Raw genomic sequence first — 18,196 nt, 5'->3', positions numbered from 1 at the left:
GTTTCTCTCTAATTACACGAAGTTGCAAATCTGACATCTGTGATATAGGGTATTTATGGTGAAACTTGATAAAATGTATACAACCACTCTCACCTACTCTAGAATGAGTAGGGAAATTCTGGACATGAATTTTCCTATTTACACATACACTTTGTATTTGGTTTAATGTTTTGCCATGGTTAGTTCAGTTAGTGTTTTCCCCTCTTTTTCACCTGTTAATGAAAAAGAAATTTAATGCTACAAGGGAAGAGTTTCCCAAAGGATTAATAACCTTTTCGAAAACCTTTAAAGTGGAGCAGCAGGCGAAATCACCATCAAGTTAAAGCCCTTGTTAGTGACAACAGTCATCACCACATGGAGAACAGTTTTATCCCATAACCTCATGGCAGGAAACCACAACTCCCTAGTATGCTGGAGAAATGCATATTACAAAGTAGAATGATTAACACGGCACCAGTTGTTGTGTAAAGAGTTACGTATTCTGAGTGCTTTAATAGAAATGTAGAAAAGGTATTGTTGTAAAAATCATATGTTTTACTGGGAACATATCTAGTGCACTCTTAAACAAAAGTAATAATCTTTTAATATTTTCTGGCAGTATGGTACCGTGTTGCATTAGTAGCATATTGTGAATAGTCAAAGCAAATGAATGGATACAATGAGTTTTACAGCTCGCCTTCCAGAAGTGAAAGCAATGCATACACCAAGGAGTTGTGGGTAGCAAGAAAATGAGATTGTCCTGCTGATTGGGTGCAGACAAGCAGTGAGTAATTCAAGAGCTCACAGTCAAACAAACTGCTTGTGGCACTACTACTTGTACCCAATTACCAATTCAGAGAGAAAATAAAAAGCAGTTTCAGTAGAGTCAGGGTGGGAAATCTCCAATTAGCACCAATTAGTGAAGTTGCTTCCTACAGCGGAATTCTGGGGACATAAGAAAAAAAAAATCTCCCAGAATGCCTGGTTTGAGCATTTATTTACCAGGTGATGGGACTCCTGAAGAATAACTTGATGAGGATTTGCGCCTGTGGGACTTGAATACAGATACTACTTGGAACTTGCCTGCTCGATTTGACTGGTCAATCATAGGCTGTACTATTCTTCTTCTGGCATTAATAAACCTGCAACAGAATACAAAGAATAGAAGTCCTTTCATCAGCTTGCTGCTGTGTTTTGAGAACACCTCTGCTTTAAAACTGACAGGATTTTAGCATGGTGCAGCAACGTGTTGTGCTTTGCTTTGCTTTTTTAACAAAGTATAATTTCACTTTAAAGGATTGCCTTCTAAGCGCTCAGAAATTGTAAGCGGTAACGCGCTTATCTTACTAGCCAGCTTAAGGCTGGATTTGCCAGAAGGCTTTGAACAAGTAAATGCGACCGAAAACTTGTGTTAAAAGACAATTGTTTCTTTGACTTCTTCTACTGGCTTCGAACCTGGTAAAAGTTCACAGGCTGGGAGCCTTCCCCCACCCCCCCCCCCTTTCCATTCTAGGCATCCAGCTACTCCTGCAGCTGGTCATAAATGAGGACCAGGCTTTGCTGCTCCATGCTTTCACAAGGTATCGTTAGGTCAGCAAAGCCATCAATTAGGCTGTCTGAAGTTTTATCACCAGCACAGCAGCAATAAGTGCCGGCCCAGAAAGACTTCTGCTCTTCTGCAACTCCTGCAGTTGGGGCCTGTAAAGGCGGGGGTCGTTCGGAGGTCAGTGCCAGCTGGGGGCCACCTCTGCGGCCGAACGAGCGGGGACACCCCGTGCAAGGCCACCGCCCGCCCGGACCTCAGCCACCTTTCAACTCGTTAGAAACCCCCAGTCGCAGGTACATGTGGTTAATATTAGCCCCAAAATAACTTTTTAGGTTGTTTTTTTTTTTCCCCTCCCTCCCTCTCAAGCCAGGGCACTTGCTGAGGCTTTTGAGCGCTGGCAGAGGCAGTTAGTTGGATGCAGTGCCTGGATTTAATTTTGCTGGTAATCCAAAAATAAGTGCTTGCATATTTCTTATTAGCTTAATGTGCAGCCATCCACGTTGGCACAAGCTAAGCCAAATTAATTTTCCTAAAATAATTTTTAAAACTTGCCTATTCACAGAATTTCTTTCAAAACAGGGCAATTTTCTATCACCCAGAAGCCACGCTTGTTTTTGTCCCCCCTCTTTGTGTCAGAGAACACTTTGGAGCCTTTACGCAGGTTTTGTGTGCTATTTCACAGCTCAGGCTTTCGGCTGGTGACCCTTAAGGAGTGCTAATGAAGTCGAATACTAGTGTTTAATCCTCTTCAGAAATACTAACATGCCTATCATCCAAAACAGCCTCCAATAATTGCCATTGGGCCCAATCCAAAGCCTAGCAAAGTCTTTCAGTCAGTTAACTGAAAACTAAGTTCATCTGCTCATTTAGTAAATTGCTAGACTTTATATAGCATCAACTCCACAAGGTCTTTTGTTGTGCTTCCCTCCCACTCCCCAGTTAAATTCCTCTGCAGATAATAAAAGACAGTGGCACACCTCCGATTGCATCTTCTGTAATCACAGTCGTGGAAATTTCATTAGACAGATGCATAAATGCTACAAGTAACACTAAAGGGCTCTTTTGCATCTCTCTGTTTACATCCAAAAGACATTCTTTATTCTTTAGTAAAAGTATAATTCAGTTGTCAGAAATGTCATCCTGCCGCAGAATTAGTCATGACTTCAGGTATTAAAATAAAAACTCAGACACAGTCAATGTACTTGTTTATTCCCTTCTGACTGCGGCACAGCAAAGGCATCTCCTACCCCGGTGCTATGATTTCAAGGCATGTTTCTGTCCTCAAAGACAAAGGTCCCTGATAGGACTTAATTTGCTGAAGCGACTTTCCAGTAATGTTGCCGGGCTGACCAAATGGAGCCTGACCTGAACCTCCTCCATCCAGCATGCCTTTTATCAGCTAAAGTTAAGACCAATAGAGATTAACAGGAAAGCCTGATAAGACTGTTTTCTCTTCTCCTATGAGCTTCTAATGGTGTATACAGACGGCAAGGTTTTAAAGAATGGAATGAATGCTTATTTAGGCCTGTAAAAAATCACAGACAACAGCCCCCCCCACCCCCTTCCACCTCCGCACACACTTTCTGTCTTACTAACCCCTTTTCTTCAATCAGGCCACTCTTCAGGAAAACCAAATTGCTTTTTCGTTTTTTATTTAAACCCCAACCACTTTTATTATTTACATCTGGTGGTCCCCTTATTTATGTCCCTCTCCATTTCCCTGCACACACACCCCGGCTCACAGGGCTGCGAAGCATTATGGGCCTTGGCTCTCAGCAGGAGAACTCGACACTGTCTTCAAACAAATAATTAAGGGGAAGGTTAAAGGTTCACCCAGAGGTCATATCTTTGGATACTCCTCAGAAAGTTTACATTAGTAAGAAATGGGTGCCCTCTGAAGTGTTTTTTCAATGGACTCGCACAACAAGGCAGAGCATTAAGAAAATTCTAAGTCCTGAATGGTTTCAGGTGACAACTGCTTTACCTCCATGAGCACACAGATTGGGATACTCCACTCCAGTCTTACCAATTCCACAGACAACAGAAAGCAAGCCATTTGGGATTGTGCTGAAAACCCAGTCTTGCCCAGTCATTCCCTCCCAAAATTGCTTCATTTTATTTTATTCCACTGATGTGAATAAAGCCAGCCTTTCAGTGCGAACTCTGCATGGACCCAATTCACTAGTCATTTTGGAAATGAGAGTTAAAGCCCTAATAGTGAGTCCCCCAATCTTTGTTTCCATACAGAAAAAGAATAACCATAAAAGTGTTCACATCTGTCCACTAAATCTTGCAAAAAATAGTACTTGAGTTTCTTTTCTGATTTCATCATTTCTCTATTTTGCTTTTGCACTTGTGCATAACTGCAGGTGCAAATGATGTCCTCTAGACAGCAACATTTTGTCTGAAGAGAAGACACATTGTCATATACTTAAAAAGATATAGGAGCACGGAGGCTTCAGGCATCCAGATAATTTTGAAATTCCATTCTACGTCTCCTCTGAAAAATCCTGTCCATAAACGGCATCAGTTATAGCCACCAATGGGTATGTCTGAAAAATTACATATGAAATTATTTATATTTGCAAAATGACAGATGCAAAACAGACATACATTACAGATGAAGCTAAAAATCAGATCCTAGCTTCATTAGCAGTACTTACATCACTTAACACATCAGCACAATTGGTAGACAAGGGCACAGAATGCTGTGTTTGTGGATTATTTATTCTTTATACTGTCCCATAAATATGCACAGTGCCTAACAGAGACGTAGAAACCATAGTCCCTGCCCTAGTGTTTACATTTTTTGAGGGCTTTTTTTTAATCCCTCGGGGAGCCATCTTCAGGGCCAAAGTAAAGCAAAACACAGCCTTTTGCACAGCACTTCGATTCCTGCATCGCAGAAACACTGTGATGTTATTTTGGCACAAATGTCTTCAAAAGCCATTAAAAGACAGGTGAAAAAAGAGAACACCAATGCCACTATTTCCAGCATTATTTGGAAGCTTATAAAAGAAGAATTCACAGCCCTGTTCCTGACACTAATTGCCTGCCTCGTTCATACCCTTCACCCAGAGGCCAAAGATTGAATGGCCTGAAAAGATGAGTAAAATCTATCAACAAGACATGTATTTCTTTGTTATTCTTCTGCTAATAGTAATTCCTATTATTTGGAAGATAGTAGCAGTTAGAGGACCCAATGAAGCTCTGTCTTACTCCACCCTACGCTGCACAAGCACACCGTCCAAGAGAACTCAGGGTCTGAACAGATTTCCAAGCAAAGCCTGGGGGAGAGGAGAGACGCCTTCTCCCTGTTTGCAAAGGGGAAGGGAGACAGAAGGAGATTAAGTGACAAGGCCAAAGTCATACAAGAGATCTTTGGCAGAGCCACACGCCCAACATAGATTTCCTCAGTCCTCTTTCAGAGCTCCTACAATCTGCTATCCATATGCTATCTTTCCTTTGTTCCCCAGCTTAGCAGTCAGGCGCACTGGCAGGGGACTGCAAAGAGAGCTCACATTGCCACTGTTTGTGCCTTACCTGCTGTGTAGATAAAGAGGGGTCATCAGACTGTAGGGCCGTGAGGCGATACCTCCACAAACTCTACATTCATATGGTACTTGGTCCTCATTCCAGAATGATAAATGAGGTGTGCAATGTTGAAATATACATGTCATTGACATAGTATGTTTAATGAAAATCTTACTTTCAGCATTTTTGCAAAGAAAGATTACTGACCTCGCTTATTCACAGAATCACAGAATAACCAGGTTGGAAGAGACCCACCGGATCATCGAGTCCAACGGTTCCTATTCAAACCATAGCCATTTGAACCAAACAGGTTTTGCATCTTGTATTTTTCTTTAATTGTTATGTAAAACAGCTACATGTATTTCCTATAGCCAGAATCTGTCTTTCTCACATAAGTGGTTCTGGTGACTTTTTTGGGACAATTTATAAAAGCACAACAAGATTTGGCTCAAAATGCACAACAACCTGGACTTTCAAAAAGAACCAGCTAAAAACAGTAGAGCAGTAAAGGTATACTAGTGAATATGCAATGTAGTCTGGTGATTTGGTAGTCTTAGTCCTAATTGGTTCTTACCATTCCTAATTAGCATGACAATATAATCTAAATATATGCATTTAATTGCATCTCTTCAAATAGAGCCTTGGTTTTCTTTGTCCAAAATAAATATGTATTCTGTATTTTAAGGGAAGTTCTGTAATTAATCTTCTTTATATATTTATCATATTTTATCTCAAGTCATATCAAATGACGCTAAACTTACATTTACATAATATGTTTTACATTTATAATAAGTAATGTTCAGATAAAATCACAGAGATATTTCTGCAATGTGCAAAAGAGAATAAACAGCAACTAGAGATCTCAGTCTGCTTGCTCAAGTCTGGCACATTCAAAAATAATTTTGTTGTTGTTGTTTGCACTATCTTTTTTATGCATGCTGTACATTGCATTTCAAAGTACTGTGACCACTCCATAACTGAATCTGAGAAAGAGTAGTCCTTGACATGAACTGACGTGGCTTTACTGATTGGTAATCAGAATTAGAAACATCTCCAGCTTTACTCTACGGCTATCTTGGAAAATTTTCTTTAAGTACATAGGGTCACAACAGGTCTTGTTTCAGGAGGATGTATTGCATGAAAGCTTAGGAAACTACAATTCATCCCCAACTTGGGGGCCAATCTGAACTTAAATAGAGAACGGTGTTTAACTCCAGTCACTTTTGTGAGACATGTACAACTCAAAACTTTTAAGTATCAGTTTTCAGTCTGGATTTCCACATAAAATATCTACCCCAAAAAATAAGGTGCTAAAATATTATTTATTTAACAAACCAGTCAAACTAGCATAAAAGAGTTCTTGATTCTTTATGTGAAGCACAGAGAAATAAACAAATTTGTGCCGAGAATTCACAGTCAGTTCTCTAAAAGGATTAATGATAAGGAAAGTTTTGCCTCAATTCAGATTTTAGTCCAAGAAGACATTTATGCTCTTTTGCTTAAAAAAACCCCACATACTGAATGAACATTGTCACAGACTTAGTCATAGAAACAATAAAAATAAAAGAAACAGCAATAACAACAATAATTTAGGGTTAAAACTGTTTATTTTCTGTCATCTGAATATAAAGCGTCATTCTCTAAATTTTTAGGTACCCAGAAGGACATGTTAGTAAGATTTTTCAAAAACCTGCCAAATGTAGACGAGAAGCATGGCTCTTCTGTTAAATCTAGCTAAATGGGAGCCGAGCTTGATAAATAAATGAAGTTTAAACACTTGCTTCAATGTTTTGCTGAGCAAGAGCTTAAGAATGCATTCTAAAAAACGATCAATTTTTTTTCACCGCAGATAGGAAAATAAATCTTTGCCTAAATTCAGTATTTCAGTATTTGGATTATGAACAGATCATTGTTTAGCTCAAGATTATGTACTGCACTGATCCCTTGTTGCCCAAGAATGCCCTAATTCAAAAGGGAAAATAACTAATAAAACATTATATCTTAGCCATAAAAAATGTTTTTGAAAGTAACCTAGAAAATGACTTATTATTAGAAAATGCAGTCTGAAAGAATGTGTTAGAAAAGACTAATTTGCAGAAATGCTTTTATCAATATATACCCCCCATGCCGCCTTCACAGCAGTCTTTGTCTATCACACAAACTTTTATCTGAGCAAGTAAAATCTAGTTATATTAGTTTATTTAACTTCTCCCTCCAATATTTATTCTACACTGACAGAATTAGGTTTAGGCATCCTTCTGTACGTGTGTGTACAAAAATAGTTGAAAAAGCCCTTGTTTATGCTTCACTGAATCTATGCCACACCTGGTTACCAATTTTTATTTGCAGCATTCCTTATAAGAAATTAAAAAAGCTGAGTTAGTCACCTGGAAATGAGCCATCTAAACAAGGCTTCCCTAAGTAATGAATTATGAAAAATGGAGTCACTTACATGATCTGTTTTGAGAGGAAGGGGGAGGGACAGGTAGGTTCATTCCCTGACAAAAAAACTTCACGTAGGTTTGGACAGGCTTGTTAGAGAAGGGAGGTTGTGGACCATTTAAACTGATTTTCTTAGGCCAATTTAGACATCTCACATCTGTCAAAGGTGTGATTCAGAGGACCTAACTCAGCATCTGTGTTTAGTGGAGAGAAAGCTCCAGAAGATGACAGAGAACAACTAAGCTGCGTGCCTGAGGCAGACTGAGGCAGGCTCTAACCGTCCCGAAGACCTCTGCCACATCTTGTATGTTCGTGTTGGAGCTCCTAAAAATACGTTATACCACTCAGAGCTGCCAGTTTTTGGAAATCATGAACTTGCCTGCCTCTTAACTGTGAATGTCCTAAAAAAAAATCAGAAATTTAAACACCACTCCTCTTGTGTTTACTTTGCAAGCCTTTCAGACATTATGCCACATTTTTAAACTGCTCTTCCCAGCCACAAAATCTAGAAACTTAATTGAAAATATTCTCATGTAACCATTGTCTCCTGGAGCTGGGACCTTGAGTTAACATGAAATAACTTGAGTCTTGTGATAAAATCATAAGAATTGGCAAGGCAGGCAACTATTCACCTCAGAGAAAGTCTGTCTCATTAAACACGTAACTCCTGGTTACCAGGTTACTTCTTGGGAGCGCAGGGGAAGTGATTTGGCTATAGCTGGTGCCTGTCACAGAGAGCATCTGCACTGCAGTGCAAACCTGGGGAAGCCAACCTGCTCTGCTCTGCTCCTGGGACAGGGGCTTGTGTGCAGGGCCCTCTCCCTACAATGAAGGAGGATATCCAAGAGGCCCCAGTTGCAGCCGAGGCTCCCTGGTGTTCCCCACAAACCTGGAGGCCCCATGGCCACCCAGCTGCCCTGTCTGCAGCCATCCGAAAGGAGGTTGTAGAGAGGTGGGTGCTGGTCTCTTCTCCCAAGTGATAGAATCATAGAATAGAATCATAGAATAGAATCATTGAACAGAATCATAGAACAGAATCGTAAAGTAGTTTGGGTTGGAAGGGACCTCAAAGATCACCTGGTTCCAGTCCGCTGCCATGGGCAGGGACACCTACCACAGATCAGGTTGTCCAAGGCCCCGTCCAACCTGGTTTTGAACACCTCCAGGGATGGGGCAGCCACAGCTTCTCGGGGCAGCCTATGCCAGTGCCTCACCGCTCCTATAGTGAAGAATTTTTTCCTTATGTCTAGTGTAAATCTGCCCCTCTGCAGTTTATACCCACTGCTCCTCATCCTATCACTACAAGCCTTTGTGAACATCCCTCCCCAGTTTTCTTGTACCCCCTTCAGGTACTGGAAGGTCGCTATAAGGTCTTCTTGGAGCCTTCTCTTCTTCCAGGCTGAACAACCCCAACACATGGATATGGACGAGAGGGAACGTCCTCAGGCTGCACCAGGGCAGGTTCAGATCAGACATCAGGAAAAATTTCTGCACTGAAAGCGTTCTCAGGGACGGGCAGAGGCTGCCCAGGGCAGGGACTGGGTCCCCGTCCTGGGAGGGGTTTAACAGCCGAGCAGATGAAGCTCTTGGGGCCGCGGTTGGGTAGTGGACAGGTGCGCTTGGGCTCGATGATCTCCGAGGTCCTTCCCAACGCGGCGGCTCGGTGATTCCGCGGCCCCGCCCCAGGTGAGGGCTCCCCGCCGTGCAGCCCCGCGCCATCAGGTGGGGCCAGAGTTCCGCGCCGGGGCCGCGAGGCCCGGGCAGCGCCCCGACACCCGCCCCGGAGGGCGAGGAGGCCCGTCGGGCTTCCTCACGGGAAACCTCAGCTTAGCTGCCAAAGCGTCATCCCTTACTCCCCCTGGGTTTCTGGTGGGCGATAAGAGCCTCGCAGGTCGCACCTGAAGCCACCCGGCGCTCGCCGGCGACGGCTCTTGCTCTTTGCCGAGCGCCATCGGGTTATTTATCATGCGCCGTAAAACTGATCTTTTAAAGACACTTGAAAGGAAGGGAGGAGACAAACAGACGTACTTCCTTAGCTATTCATACCTTACAGATAAAATGCAAAGTCAATAGACATAAGCTCTAGCGTATAACCTCATCCTGTACATGATTTATTGCAGATGGGAATCAACTAGAAACTGAATCACTTTGAAACTTTTACTACTGACATTAAAATTCCAGGTTTGTACACATACGTCTTGTGGACATGCTAAATACAATTTCAGCTAATTCACCATGCACTTTGATTTGCTAGGACTTAGACATCCATGCTAAAGGTGGATAACAGATCTCCTATAAAATCTTAAGTAGCTCGTGCATCTAAAGATGTATTAATTTATCAACTTAAGCTCACAGGAAAAGATTTTTAAAACTGATGAGGATCCAGCAGTCTTGAAAACACAGTCGGCTTATCTAGCTCCTTACGTAGGAGTTGGGGGTCCTCATTTTAGGTAACTTTATTTTTTTAAAAAAAGTGTAGTTTTTGAATAAAATCACATTGAAGTATTTTACAGAACTTTTTAATTGTTTCATAGTAAATTTTTTGGCCAATTCTAAACTGATCCAAAAAGGAGAGTTGTCAACAAATTTAACGTTTGTTTAACTTTCCTGATCAAGTTAGATTAAGGCATTAATTCTCCTTCTTACTTTTCAGTGGAAACTACCTAAGAAGCAACTTGCCAAAAATGCATAAAGGTGTTTAGCAATTACGTATTGGGTATGTTTGAAGAGATCAAGGTGCACTCACATGTCCTGTGCTATGGATGTCTCTGATTAGCTTGTCATCTGCTCTGAAGAAGATGTAGCCCAACTCTCCTATACTATGTAACAGGCCAGCTGTTAGCTGTCTGTCAAGCACCTAAAGTGGACAAGTAGTCCAGGAGCAAAAATGTCACTCCTTTGATCTGGCAAGGAGCAGCTGCTGATTTATAGAGTAGGACTTTGTTCTTCCGTTGTATTTTACTTTCTTTCCTAAGGCAGAACCACAAAATCCAGCAGAAAAAAAAAAAAGTGCCGTTCTCTGCAACATCAACAAGCTCTGACAACTGCAACAGGGTTTTTCTTGGCCCTAACAAAGCTCTCAGGCATCTCCTTTGACGCTCACCTTTTTTTTTTTTTCTTCTTTTTGCAATGCGGTAGTTATTGTTTAATTCAGCTTCTGTAAATGGAATGGACTGTGGCCAGCAAGCCTGGGGCATAAACACACCTGTATGAAAGAAGCCTTATTGTAGCAACCTTCTACAACCAACCTGCACATGCACTACCAGTTCGTGAGTTCAGAAGGAATGTTCCATTTTCCCTGACAGTAAATTTTGCCTTAAGATAACTTTTATTTTTACCTACTGTCCTGTCTTGACCATGAAGCTTGTACACTTTTTCATTGTTATTAAAATCTGAAGGAAAAAAAATATGTATTTTTCTACCTGTCAACCAGTAGACCTCAGGAAATTGGATTGAAGAACCCACTTAAAAAAAAAACACAGCCAAAATACATTTATAGAAACACATTGCTGAAAGTTTGAGAACTACCGATCCTAAAGATGCCTACTGTTTCAGAGACAGCGATGCAGCTGCAGATACCTCCAGCTTACACTGTTACAGATTATCCTCAAAAAAAACCCTCAAACCATTTTGCAAAACAAGTACTCAGTAGGAAATAGCATTTGATGCAACTAACCAGACTGCAGCACTAGCAGCCCAGAGTCAATGCTCTGTTCTGTTCTTTTAGACTCAGAAGATGCTGAGCAGATTCTGTGAGGTGATCAGTCACTACATGGGCTATTAAACTCCTGCCTCAACCATTGGATAGAGAGGGAGTTTTCCTTTATATGTTTTCTGATCTGTTTTTAAGTTTATTAGCTCAAAAAAAGAAATCTACAGGCCACAAGAAAAAGCTGCAGTATAACACTGCCGAGCGGGAGATGAGTGTCTTGTGTGTTTACGGATGGGGAAGGGAACCACACAGCAAGCTGTGAATTTGACCCTGGTATGTGTCTATGCACAGGCTGTGTTCACACTTCTTTATACTGTAGCTTTAAAACCAGACAAAAAGGATTACAAACACAAAGATGGGAAGAGGTGAGGGTGGTGGGGGCGACATCATGACTACAAGATCTTTGCATATATGTTAGCTTGTGGAAATAAATAAGAACTATTACAGTCAGGGCCCTAAGGGAGGTAGGAAAATGATGATGTACAGGATAGTATAAAATGATATATTAAAAACTGTGCTGTCAGTGGAACAATAGAATATTAAGCAAAAGTCCATAATAATTGGCAGATATTTAGCTGCAGATATCTTTCTCTGGTTGGTGGGTACTAAAGTATACGTGAGAGGAAAGAGAACTAGTTAGGCAATTAGAAGTAATGGGCATAAATAATACACTATGTATAAATACACCCCCCCCTTCTCCCATGTTATAGCTTTTATCCAGATACACCTAATCACCTCTCAGTAAGTCATACCTACATGCTGTTATCCGCTGTGTTTTGCTCTTTGCACTGTCTGCTTATGTTAATTTTCTTTCTCTCTGTAGATGCAAAATCATGTTCATTTTTTCCCTATATTTATTCCATTACCGGTGGCAAGAACTTATAAAACCAGAGGGTCCAGTGGCTTTGTAGCTAAAGATGTGTCAACACCACAGACACCATGAGGCTGCAGCCCGCCACGTTATGGAAGCTCTACAGTGACTGAAGTTATTAGCAGTGCAAGTGTGGGAATTTATGTTAAAATGAAGCAAAGTTATATTAAAATGAAGCGTAAAATAAAGAGGTAATTATACGGAACTTCCCAGAGTCATAACTGGTGAAACTTTTTCTCTCTCTCATCCCATTTTGTATTCTCTGTATCGTGCAGGAATCAGGGAGAAATGCTCTAAAGAACATTTTTGAGAGTTTGTTTGTATATGGATGTGTTTCATGTACCCTAGTGTCTTAGTTTCTGTAAGCCAAAACTGGTTTGGAATCATGGAATGGAAAAATTAAAAAACCTCAGTGAAGCCATTTCCTCAGCCTATCACTCCACATCCCAGAGTCCTATACTTTCTGACCAGTGCTTCATCTCCCTCAGGGCTCAGCTTTTGCTCCCCAGCCTACCTTACTGGCTCACCAGAGATAATTGCAAAGTACAGCTGGCAAGTCAGCGATAAAGCTTGCTGGTGCTCCGCAGGGGTCCTAGATGGCCAGATATGCTATGACTGAGAATGTATATGTGAATGTTACACCATTTATTTTTGTTCTGCTGTTTCCACTCTTCTGAAGAAGCTAAGGACTGAAATCAGGAAGGTTTTGTGCATTCTGAAGCATTTGAAAGGCTGGGTTCCCTGATTTCAGTACCCAGCTGGCTTGTGGACATAACACAGCATTGGAGGAGCCTGTGCTCAAATGCACCACATTTCAGTTGTTGTTGGCTCCCCCAGCTAAAGAGGGAGCTATTAATGTATTTTTCCTTCTTTCGTTAAGGTATAGGTAGCTGAAGAAGTTTTTCTTAATGTAGTCACTGCTGCTGAAATATCTCATCTGAAAATTAAATCATACCACAAAAAGAAATGAAACTGAGCACGTATTTCTTTAATGAAAACTGGCCAGTTCCATAGTGTGTTCCACTACCCCATATTTTGCATACAATTGAGATATCTGTTGTGAAATGAAGCCCAATCTATACAACCCATCTAATATTTACCTTTCTTTATGAGAGCAGTTTGGAAACTCTGTGTGTGATCTTACATAATTTTAATAACTGGTTGCTGATGGATTTCAATATTAATTCTGACTGTTCTGAGTGGTAGGGTGTTGAGGCTTAATTTTCAAGAGAATTTCACTAATTGTTCATGCACTGCGTAGGGTTGAAGGCATCTAAGATTATGTGTATAAACCTGCATTTGAGCCCACAAACTGGTAGTTGCAGGGCCACATCCAACGATGCTGATCCCTTCAGCCTGGTCTAGTAAAGTACTCAGATATATGAAGAAAATTTTCAAAATGACCAAGTGCTATTATCAAAATCATCACAGGCCCTGTAAAGCTAACTGTAATAGTCAATAAAATTCCAAGTTAGGAGGCAGTATTAACAAAGGGTTGACACTAGTGCCTAAACTGTTGGTGATCTGCTCCCAAGGAAATCCCTGTATCTGGTTAGATGTTCCAGGAATCACCAGAAGATGGACTTAGATACCTAACTACTTTTTTTTCTCTTAATAAAAAAAAAAGGCCTCACTTAACACTGATAGTGCCTAAATTCTTTAGGTGTGTAGATTTTTACCTTTAACATCCTGCCATAATTTTTGCTGATGTATATATGTATATCCTAACAGTGAGTTACTTTCTGCTCTAACTATGCTTTTATCTCTGAGTTAGAGAAAGGCACTTATGTCCAGTCAGGATTCCTATGAATCCTTTTCATGAGACAGGCATCTTAGGACAGGTCTATTCTTTCTTATAACAACACAGATAAAGATCTCTTTCCTTTATAGCTGACACCATAATTATTTAACTATTTATCTGGAAAGAAGGAGATCAAGTTTTGCTTCCTTATCCTGCTTGATTTGGAACAAAGACTTGAGCATGGGTTCGTCACATCCTAAAAGAATATCTAAATCATGCAGCTATTCAGTACAGTGAACAAAGGTCTTTCAGTTTTCATACTGACGATGTTCCACCTGAAGTAAGTAATTATACAGTCATAATTAACCAGCATTTAACTCTCATACATCAGAAGTTGGAGCTTTAACCAAGAGACCATACAGTCAAGACCTTGTTCTTATTTAATTTTGTTCTACTGACTAGTTGTTACATACACAGCAGAACTGGCACACAGTAGAACAAGAAAGGCATGATAGTGAAAAAGAGTAAAGATGGAGCATTATGTTCAATAGCCCATTGATTGGGAAACTCAACTCACTTGGAACAGTTAAGACACTGATTTAAATCAAGACGAAGAGAAGATCTGCAAACATATATCCTATTTAACAAGTGAATTTTTTAGCCAATGAGCCATTGAGTATAGCACTTCCTCTATCCCATTTGCCTCTTTCATGTAAAGTTTGGTATGGCTGATGCATGACAAGGACTTTGGCTGGATTTGGCCTCTGGAGAGATACACTGAGGCAAGGCCAATTTTGTGTTGAAAGTTGTGTGTCACTATGGAACATGTTACCACCTATTTATCACCATATATGTATTTGTTTTCCTGCTCTTCTGTACTGGAGGTGCTTCCTATATAAAATAACCATGGAGAGGGAAATAGCTTTTCAGTACTTTCTTTCACTTTTCAGTACTGCAAGGTTTACACTTCCAGGTTTCTCAATTATATCCCATTCTAAATAATTTTGTGCAGGCTCACCAATGGAAACAAGTATATGGGAATCAAAAGATTTTAGCCATCTTGGGACTAGGCAGCAGCTGGGTGATGATGCTGGAAAATTCAGAGATGGCTGAAGATAAAGGTTAGCTTAAATGAAAGATTTCAGGGTTTGTGCTTGACACTCATATGCAGCTTAAATGATATATATGTATTAGTGAAGAAATATTTTGTAAAAGATGATACACAGATTTTTTTGTTGTGGCTTAGTTGGTTTATAAGCCAATATAAAAATAATACTTTCATAAGAAGTTCAAACCAAGTTTTAGAACATCTTTAACCAACCTTTGAAAGAAACACAAAATTTAAGGTCAATAGAAACATTGTGTAAAATAAAAAAATATGAAAATAGAAAAAAAATGCCCCAAGATAAATCAGTAGTTAGAAGGAGGGAAGTTACTATTTGTTTTTCACTATGAATTATTAAAATCATCAGTGACATTCAATCCTTGGAAATATATATATATTTAATTCAATAGTGAAGATCCTGTAATACTTAACTATTCCAGAAATCAAATATGCCTATATAAATGTAAACCTGTAAACTTGCAAACTTGCATCCACCTAAAACAGAATAATAAAAGCAACAAAAGCAGACATCCATTCAGATGAACTAGTAAAGGAGAGTTTGTATCCATTTCCTTTTCTTGATTCTTCCCCAGCTGTTCTATTCAGTCTTTCCAATGTGACTATATTGTCAACCACAAAATTTTTAGCATCATCATAATCATAAAAGATATACTTTATATCTTTATAAATCACATGAGGCTTAGCAGACCCCAGTAATGCCACGTCTGCTTTAATCCTAGTAAATTCTAGCCTAATACAGCATAGCCTGTGGTGTCTCACCTGAGTTCTCAGAGACATTTCTGGAAATACATTAACTCTGTGAGTCAGCAAAATAAATACAAATAAATATAGTGATCAATAGCCAAAGAAAAATTTAGCACTCTAAATGGGTTTTGACAGAATCTTGAGTTGAAAACTCCAGATGTATTACATGTATATATACATCCCTTAACCACCAATCAATTCTGCTGAGATGAGTGGCCCAATTTTTGCCTAATTTTTGATGCCTGATATATGTGTTCATAGTCAAACAAATCATCTGTCTGGAGGACCAATCTTCATTTGGTCCAAGAAACTAGGGTCTACAAAAAGACAAATATTAAAGCACCATAATGTCAAATTCCACATGCTAATTTGAAACAAAAATCTCACAGTTGAAAGTATCTCATTGTTGGGACAAACTTGATGCAAAGATGTGGGGCTAAGATGGGTGCCTACACTTCATTTTCAGGTGTACTAGGTACAGGTAAAAAAATTGATAAGTGAAAATTTTTGTATATGTGTTTTTCATCCACACCAAAACCAACTATTTCATCCTTCTACCAGATTTATTCCAAGTGCTACCTAGATCTTGTTCAGGTTTTCCAATATAGCACAGTTCTATAATAACTGCTTAAGCATGCCATACAGTATTAATCTTGCTCATGAACTCAGTTCCAAACCAGTTTCCATGGAGAGAAATTAAGAGGTATGTACAGGCAAAGGAGAAAATATATGGCTAACCAATGATACAGAAAGGCTCTTTAGATGGGAGCTATGGTAAAGAGGAAGGATTTTTCAACTGACGTGGCAGAACAGAAGCAAGGGCAGCATTAGACAGAAACTAGAGAGGAGAATATGAAAGAGACGCCTATGTTGAAGTAGATTTTGACATTGTTTAAAAAAAGGCAGTTTTGAAGTTGATCCAGAAAAGGATAGTGGAAGGTTGCTGAAGTGCTTAAAGTAGGAGGTGATTTTGATGTATGTGTGAGAAGGAAACACAAGTATTTGGTGCATTTCAGGGCATGGAGGGGAGTGAGGAGGGCACTGAAGAATTTGAACTGAGAATCCTGAGAGAAGGGGACTAGAACAGTCAAGGTGAGATGAGATGAAGGCAGAAGGAAAAAAGATGTATTGTTAAAATGGAGATAGGAAGAGAGGCAGACGTAGAAGGTGTGAAAGAAAGAGCAACACTAGGAAATGCACGTGGATTTTGGGCAGTGGGAATAAATGTGCAAGGAGTCCTAGAGGAATATAGAGGAGTAAGACTTGTATTTAAGAATGTCAGAGAGAGTAATGTTGCTCTGGGTTTGCTGTCAATTTTGTTCGCCAGGTTATAAACCTGTCTGTATGACATGATACTATCTAAAACACAAGCTTCTTTTAAACAATGCTCTCTTTGTTGTAGTAGTTTGTTAGCCAAGCAATCTCTGCAGAAGCTACAGCTGTGGCTTGTTCCATCTCATCAGTAATTTTAACTCTCTTATAGTCATTAGTGTGAATCCTTTTCACAGTATTTTCAAATGATAAATACACTTTCCTCCCAGTTCCTGTGTTCCATTTTGTTTGAATGGACTATGCTTCCTTTAATATCTTTATAATTTGCCCTGAGAATCATCCAAACACAGCTACACTTTGGAACAGAAGATGTGAATAAAACGTTGATAAAGCTCTGCAATGTCGATTTTTTTTAAGAAAAGGTAGCTTTGCACAGCTTTACTATAATCAGTATCTTTCTCCATAACTATAGTCCAAAGATCCAAGAACTGAAATAGTATGCATTTGTGTGAGAGTTGTTTAATCTTCATTGTTTGTTACGTGCAGAGCACCAAGGAGGCTTTTACTTATGACTGATTTAAACAGTGCTTGCCTGCCCTATGACTTTCCAAAAGAGCTCAGGATGAGGTTAGCATGATAAAGAGCTTGATTTCTCTAAGCAATAGTCGTTCAGACTGGCAGCATGCATTCATTTACTGGAGTCTAAAAGAAATATTACAAAAGGAAAAAAAGAGACTCAACTACTGGACTTACCTACTCCTGGAAAGACAGCTACACTATCACAACTACCAAGTGCATGCAGCCTGAGCTTGGTGTTGGCCTACTCAAAATTACTATTTGCTAAGAAGAGTTGGCTAAGCAATTTGTAAAATGATGGGATAAAAGTAAGAGAAGCCCCACTAAAAGCGTTTTTTCCCCTTAAACAACAATGAACAGGGTAGGACTCTACAAGTTTGACCCACTTATTACCTTTATTTGTCTTTATTAACATCTATTAACTGATTAGATTTCCAGATTTCCCTTAGAAGCAATTGTGAATTGTTAGATAATTGTATCATTGTGGATTCTTATTGGGGAAAGGTGCTACATCTAGACACTTAACACAGATAAAACCAAATGGATGTATCTGTCTGTCCATCCGTCTGTCCACTCAAGAAGCCTGTGGGTATTTTTAGAGAATTTAACGCAGTGGTGCAAGTCATAAACAAAAGGGACACTTCTAAGAAGGA

At 39.8% G+C, this 18,196-nt stretch overlaps 1 protein-coding gene across 7 annotated transcripts in view; it reads right to left on the bottom strand.

Annotated features, from left to right (window-relative positions):
* Positions 1–18,196, bottom strand: part of MEIS2 (Meis homeobox 2) — a 174,501-nt gene that overhangs the window by 4,244 nt on the left and 152,061 nt on the right. For 5 of the 7 annotated variants that reach the window (XM_069858339.1, XM_069858342.1, XM_069858340.1 and 2 more), the window contains one exon: positions 1,063–1,121. In XM_069858339.1, the coding sequence (XP_069714440.1) occupies positions 1,063–1,121 (59 nt within the window). Of the gene's footprint in view, positions 1–1,058; positions 1,122–18,196 lie in introns of all 7 variants that reach the window. The other 2 variants (XM_069858341.1, XM_069858338.1) reach the window with 1 other exon arrangement.

Source organism: Phaenicophaeus curvirostris, chromosome 5, assembly GCF_032191515.1.
Source record: "Phaenicophaeus curvirostris isolate KB17595 chromosome 5, BPBGC_Pcur_1.0, whole genome shotgun sequence".
NCBI classification, from domain to species: Eukaryota; Metazoa; Chordata; class Aves; order Cuculiformes; family Cuculidae; genus Phaenicophaeus; species Phaenicophaeus curvirostris.
The sequence above is the reverse complement of the archived record's forward strand: the minus strand, read 5'-3'. Positions and strand labels throughout refer to the sequence as shown.